The 7134-nt window shown below is 36.9% G+C and overlaps 1 protein-coding gene across 1 annotated transcript; it reads left to right on the forward strand.

Moving 5' to 3' along the window:
- The first annotated feature begins 6 nt into the window (after positions 1 to 6).
- LOC119644264 (probable serine/threonine-protein kinase tsuA) lies at positions 7 to 4637 on the forward strand. Its single transcript, XM_038043799.1, has 2 exons — positions 7 to 2009; positions 3084 to 4637. Exons 1-2 carry the CDS (start codon positions 510 to 512, stop codon positions 4383 to 4385), a joined length of 2802 nt encoding a protein of 933 aa, XP_037899727.1. The 5' UTR covers positions 7 to 509; the 3' UTR covers positions 4386 to 4637.
- The last annotated feature ends 2497 nt before the right edge of the window (positions 4638 to 7134 follow it).

Genomic DNA, 7134 nt, shown 5'->3' on the forward strand with positions numbered 1-7134 from the left:
CAGGCGTTGTTAGTAATCAAAACAAGGTTGAGCCTCCACAAATCACTATACCAAAAGTAGAACCTCAGTTAACCAAAAAGGAAAGTTCGACCATTACAAAAAGTCCCACCAAAGTGATCACTGCAGCAACTGCTGCCGGTCCCATTGAAACTAAGCCAATAATTAGCGAAGCTGTTATACAAGCGCAACTGAATAAACAGCAGCAGCAACAGCAGCAACCCACAGGTGTTCAACAACAAAATCAGCAAACAACTCAGCAGCAGCCGCATCAGTCATCAAACCATCATCAACATCAACAACAGCAGCTGCACCATCACCACCACCATTCTCATCATCATCATCAAAATAGTTCAACATCTGTTAATCCGAAAACTTCAACTGAAAAGTATGTGAAATGCAAAACTGAAAAGTCGTCTAATGAGACCACTTCAGAAAAGACTTGCACTCCTCTGTCTTCTTCTTCTTCCTTGAGTAGTGGTAATGGAAATGTTGGAAGCATTGGTTTAAATATGAATCCGGAAAAATCCGTCCATGATACCAAACAGACTAAATCGCAAAAGTCAAAGGACAAATCGGAGCCTTCCAAGTCCACCTCTGAATTGAAAAATCAAAAATCTCTACACGGCCTATCGACACGCGAGAAACAAGGACAGAATATGTTAATGGCCCAAACGCAGGCATTAAAAGCTTTTCATGGTTCCTTGCAAATCAAAGAAGAAGATCGCATGCTGCAAACCATGACTTCGTCTGCCGCAGCGGCTGCCGCCCATGAAAAATTGCATTTCAAACCTGCCGAGCATATAACCAATCAAATTGATTTAAATAAAATAGCTCCGCAATTTCAGATTAATCAGTTGCCCAATTATCCCACATCGCAATATTGGCAATGGGATTATTACAGTTATAATCTTTCACACTTGGACGCTGCAGCACAGAAAAATTCAAATAAATTTCATAATATTTACAATCATCATAATTTATATCAATCGGCTAATTTAGCTATGCAAGCTCATCATATTCAACAGCAGCATCAGCAACAACAACATCAACAGCAGCACCAGCAACAGCAACAACATCATCATAGTAAAGAAAAATTGAAAGCAGAACGTAAAACAAGTCCACTAAAAAAAGAAGAAACGATGAAAAATCTGAACAATAATAGCGCCACTGGCAGCAGTGAATTACAGATGCGTGATGAGACATCATCGTCGTCGTGCAGTTATAATACCGGCCAAAATCCATTATACGGCAATCAAAGTACTAACAACAACAATAATAATAGCGGGCAAAAGAATAGATCAATGACCAATCAGCAGACTTCGTCGAGCAAATATCATGGGGCTCAGCACGTTGCCGCAGCTGCGGCCGCGGCAGCAGCAGCTGGTGTGTTAACATCTTTACAACAGCAACAGCAGGCAGCTTGTCAAAAATCGAAGAACGATCAAAATATCAATCAAAACAATGCAAATAATTCCACGGGAACGTCGTCAGCATCGAATACGAGTGATGATAATAAAATGAAATCCTCGAATAATACACAAAATCCTTCTCAACAACAAGCTGCAACGACTACTGTTACGCCTGAAATGACATCACCTATGGTTTATAGTAATAATAATAATGAAAGCTCATCAGCAAATAACAATAACAATAGCAATAACAATATGCATCATTATGAGTGCGGCCTAAGTGTTCCGATGGGCATGGATTCCCCAGCCAGTATTGCAAGCGACATAACGCAAAACTCTTCCGATGTGGTAGCCGCTAACACGACAGTTCATATGCAGCAACAACAGCAGCCCCAACAATTCTCCAATTGTTCTTTACAGAATCAAACCAACAATACGCCGATGCATATGGCCATACATACCCCGCATATTCAACAGCAGCAGCAGCAGCAACAACAACAACAGCAAAGTAGTATGAATATTAATCAGGGACAGACACTAAATAATATGGCAAGTAATCAACACAGTTCGCAGCAACAACAAAATCGTAAAATAAATCAGGTAAGAAGAGAAACAAACACGAGCGAAATTATGTTTTAGTCCTAAGTAGACCACCAGGCTTTAATTACATTATTCGAATTCAAAATTTTAAAATATGTTTTCGTTGCTTGCGCTTCAAACTGGGCGTTTGGTGCAAGTGAATTTGTACCGTCCCATGTTTGTTCTCTTAGTTCGTCTTTGGATTGCAGGATTACAGAAAGAGTGCATTGAAAAACGCATTGAATTAGTTCCGTTTAATAATAAAATTCTGTATAAAGTGCAAGCGCAGGGTTTATATGCTTAACTCAGCAGATAATAAACTGTGAATTTTAATAAAGATAAGCAAATAATTACAGGATAATAAATTAAGGATAAACCAGGCATCAATCCTCTTACTATTAACAGGCCAGACTACAATAATCTCTTTACCCGATCTGGATGGATTTTCCTAGCTCGCCTTGAATAAGACCTTAATACTCCTCCTCAATATTCAATACTAAATATTATTTTGCGTAAAGTGAACCTCTAAAATCTGTTTCTGGTAATATCTCCCTTTCCTTCGGTCATATCTTTTCCAAATGTCCTTTATTGAAAATGAACAAACCCTTTGGTGATTCTACAACAGACATCATTTCCAGAATTCTCGCTTCTCTCCGAACGCACGAGGCTCCTGTTACCTTCATTGGTTATATTGTTGTTTTTTACGTAAAAAATTTTTTAAAAAATTTATTTTATCATAGTTTATTTTGCTTACCAATGAAACATTAAGTTTTAACCGGTTTTATTTTTGAGTTTGGTCTGATGTCAATAAGCAATTCGCGGATTCGTTTGTTGAAAGTTCAATTAGACATTAGTCGCGAGCTAATTTAACCTGATTGTATAGCTACTGAATTAGTGAGCAGTATTCCTTTTGATATATACTTACATAAAGTTATGTAGTTGTGTATCATATCAGCGTAAAGAATATAATGTAATTATTTCAATTAGTGTTAAAATAATACATTTTCGTTCATTTCTTTAGATTTTTAGAAATTTGTGTTATTTTACTTTCCAATTACTCAATGAGTTGTTATTACAAATTTCTTTTATTTGCAGAATGAAAATAGCGCTAGTGCTACAGGATCAGTTCAAAGATCTTCTACACCAAAATTAATGCGTAATGCTTCATCGGCCAATTCTCATAGGCAGTCGAAACAGCAACAGCAGCAACAACAGCAGCAGCAACAACAACAACAACAACAGCAGCAGCAGCAGCAACAAACTTTAAATAATAATTTGTCCCAACAACAGCAACAACAGGCGCTGGCCAATCATGCTAATCAATCAAATGCCGAACAGCAGCAAAGCCAACAAGAGCAGTTACATAACATACAATTTGCCCAATTGAATGCGCATGCGCACCATCAGAATATGCAGAGCTCCGACAATATTTACATATCCCATTTAGGCCAAAATTATCCAACCAATACGTCAAATTCTTACGATATTTCATCAATGCCAGCGGTTATACAGCAACGCATGAATCTAAATAATTCAATAAATTCACATGGCACAGGCGGTACAGTACGAGTCGAGCAACCTTCACCTTCCTGTGCTGTCGTCAATAATTTCTATTTGCAAAATAATTTAACATCAAATGAGTTGAACAACGCGGCTCGCGTACCTATTTCGTTACCATCAAGTGGGTCATCAACAGCTGCCAGTTCAACAAACGACCAATTATCGCAACATCAAGCCCCTAGAGCCGAATCATTGCCAAGCGCTCAAGCAGGCTCGCCAGCTGTTGTTGGCAATTTAAGTAGTTTATCTCGGTTGCAACAGCTAACCAACGGTTTGGAAATAGCACCTTGTAATACATCGCCTATTGGTCAAGTGGATATGACGCCTCCACCCCAGCATGGGCTGACCAATAACTCCATGACACCACCTCCCCATTTGATCGTGCAACAAAATCGCAATTTAAACACTTCACCAAATATGCTCCAATCGCAGATGGCTTCATTACAATATCATAAATATTATTCGGGTAATATTGCGCCCATAACAACAACATCGCAAAGCATAAGTCGTTCGGTGCGTAATACTGCTTCAGCACCCATACAACATATTTCTTCGTCACCGTCGGCCTCTTCGCCCAATACCAGTCGTCCGACTAACGTGCACATAACGCCCAATTTAATGGCTCCTTATAGCATTAACAGTTATCGCATGCAAGGAGCATCGACTGGCTATACCACGAGCAGTGATTATCCCAATTCGCAAATACCGATGCAAATGGGTGTAGTGAATATGCAATCTCAATATCAGGACGCTTGTGCTATACAGAGAGCCGCTCAGCAAAATACAATGTATACTTATGGGCCCTATATGTCATTGAATCCGTCTATGAGAAGATAGATGGAGAAGAAAAAAAGTTAAAATATTTAATATTGCTCATATTTAATATTTTAACTTTTTCCTCAAAATGAATTCGCTGATTCGAGAAAAGGTAGAAGATGGAAGGAAGGAAATCAAATGAACCGTAAGGATGGCCTACGAGCGTTTATAAACATCCAGATACCCGCGCGTGCACGTGCGAACAACAATTTACATACAGAAGAGAACGTAGTTTAAGTAACAGCAATGGTTATACTAAAAGGAGTATAAATTTATATATATATATATATATATTAAAATATATATATTCATTCTACTTACACATAATTATATGATACATTATTGCATACATACATAATAATTATAACATTGTATTGTATTGTATTTTACATAAAGTTCTTTACAAAGAAATAAAAATTAAACATTGAATGGCGTTCTATTGTCGTTCGCTTTGTTCGCGTAAACCTGTTCTAATTCTAATAGAGCAGCATCAGTTTCATCCCGCTCAAGCGGTCAAGTTATTGCGACGATCCTTAACAAAAAACAAGGTCCAAAAACATTCGATCAACATATGAATAATAATTCCTTAAATAAAATTTATGGAGGCAAGACGTTAGAAGCATATAGTAACAATATTGTTTTCTGCAATTATCCCTAGTGCCGTGAATTAACAACCGTTAATAAAAAAAACCTCGCATTCACACCTAAAGGATGACTAATAAATGTTCATTATACCCTTACCATGTTGTCTAAACTTCATTAAACTAGCGTCTAAACAAATTTTCAGCTTTTAATTAAAAAGTCGGATATAACTGACGGAACTTGCAAACGTGTTCATCAACAACTTAAAAACTGCAGAGAATTTAAAAATTGCTATGAACGTTGGGATTACGAAAATCAAGCAAGAAATCATTGCGGTCGGGAAAGGCCGGTCATCAAATGTATGTATGTATGCGACATGTATTAAATTTCAAAACACTTTCACAAAAATTTGCTAGCTGCAGCTTAAGCACAAAAAAACATGGACGGACATCGAAGACACAAGCTTAAATCAATGTAACAAAAATTTCGTCTATTTTAAGACCGTAGTGCTGCATTCAGCCATACGAAGTGGTATAATGATCTATCAACTGAAACGACTCTCGTTAAGAAAATATATTATTAGGTGTTTGCAAAAATTTTGATCAGCGGTTTGTACCGGAGAAAATGATAAATAAATGGAAAATACCAGTGTACATAGAGGTTGAAATCGATGGTTTTGTCCTTCCTCTATAACAACCTTCCAAACAACAAGTTCTCATTTAATATTGTTGACTTATTTAGCGTACGCCGACTCTAAGCACGGACCGCTCAAAATTCTTCTTCCAAATTCAGTACTTTTGTTGTGTAACCTGTTGGCGAAGCTCACCATACACGTGCAGAGGCTTACGGCGATGCTGCTCCATCATCGGTTTTGATTTCAACTTGTTGCACAATTGTCGAATTGTTAGTTCTGCCACGCCCAGCACACTTACTACGGATGACGGCTACTGATTACCACTTGTTCAGATCGGTGCAGCCTAGCTTGTTTAGAATGCTGCCGAACCAATATAAGCTCCTTCGTCATGATATCGTCATGTCGTCACAAATATTGTTAAAAATTATAGAAAATATTTTGATTAATACGCGTTGTACCAATTTATCTCAATAAATGCCTTTTTAAGTTAAAAAAATGATCAGAACTTTTGCAAATATCTAATAACTTTTAGAAATCACCCTAAAAGATAAATTTTTGCTTATTTCAAGAGGCAAAACAAGAATATAGCCGGGGAAGATCGACAATTAGATACCCCACATCACTTTGCCTAGTGCATTTACTCACTCATTTTAGCAATAGTACATCAAAAACTATACATCATTTTCATGCAAACGCATGTGTTTTGAAAGATGTTTCCTAAAAATTTTATTACATCGTCATAAAAAACTTGAAAGTAGGCTTTCTCTCCATAAAAGAGCTTGCATTTCACTATAACCCCTATAAACGTTTTTGCCTAAAAAATAGGCCTATATGATCCGATGCGCTGCTATTAACTTTTGTGGTAAATTACTATCATGCACCAATTTTCATCATAAAATATTAAAAATTCAATTTGTTTTTTTGAAACGGTTACGGTTCATGAGAAATTTTTACAAGGGGTGGGATCCAAGAAATAGACCCATGCGGCTTGAATTTGATCCACTTAACTATTATGTCAAATTACAACCATGAACAAATTTTCATCATAAAATATTAACATTTAACATATAAAAGGTTAAATTTTCTGGGAATCCTTCGTTGCGGTGGTATCCAAAAAGTACACCTCCGTGGCCCAATTTCGGTAAGATTGACTCCTTGTCAATTTAGTGTTATCAGGTAACTTTCATCATGAAATGTTAAAAATTATACTTTTTTGCCATATAAAGATTCAGTTTTCCTAGAAACGATTATTTGGGATGGGGTTCAAAAAATTGCCCTATTTTTTATACCGGTTTAGAATGTCAAAATACTATTACACAGCGAGATTTGTCGAAATATTTTGAAATTTACAATTTTCAAACGAAGGCGGTGTAAGGGGAGCAGTCTTAAAAGTGGACCGATCTGAATAATTTTTAATGGCGTTCGTCTTTTGGCCAGTGTTTCGAAATCTATCAAAATACCTCAAAAATTGCGACCTGTAAGTTAAACATACTTGGACAAACATCAGGCGGAGAGATGGGCATATAAACTTAAAAGGTGGGTCTATTTTAAACC

This window comes from Glossina fuscipes, unplaced genomic scaffold, assembly GCF_014805625.2.
Source record: "Glossina fuscipes isolate IAEA_lab_2018 unplaced genomic scaffold, Yale_Gfus_2 103871, whole genome shotgun sequence".
Lineage (NCBI taxonomy): Eukaryota > Metazoa > Arthropoda > Insecta > Diptera > Glossinidae > Glossina > Glossina fuscipes.

Bases quoted from the DNA above. Each gene is read 5' to 3' on its own strand.
- LOC119644264 (XM_038043799.1), top strand. From the start codon at position 510: ATGAATCCGGAAAAATCCGTCCATGATACCAAACAGACTAAATCGCAA. The intron at 2,010-3,083 runs GTAAGAAGAGAA...TTTTATTTGCAG, and splicing joins AAAATCGTAAAATAAATCAG to AATGAAAATAGCGCTAGTGC.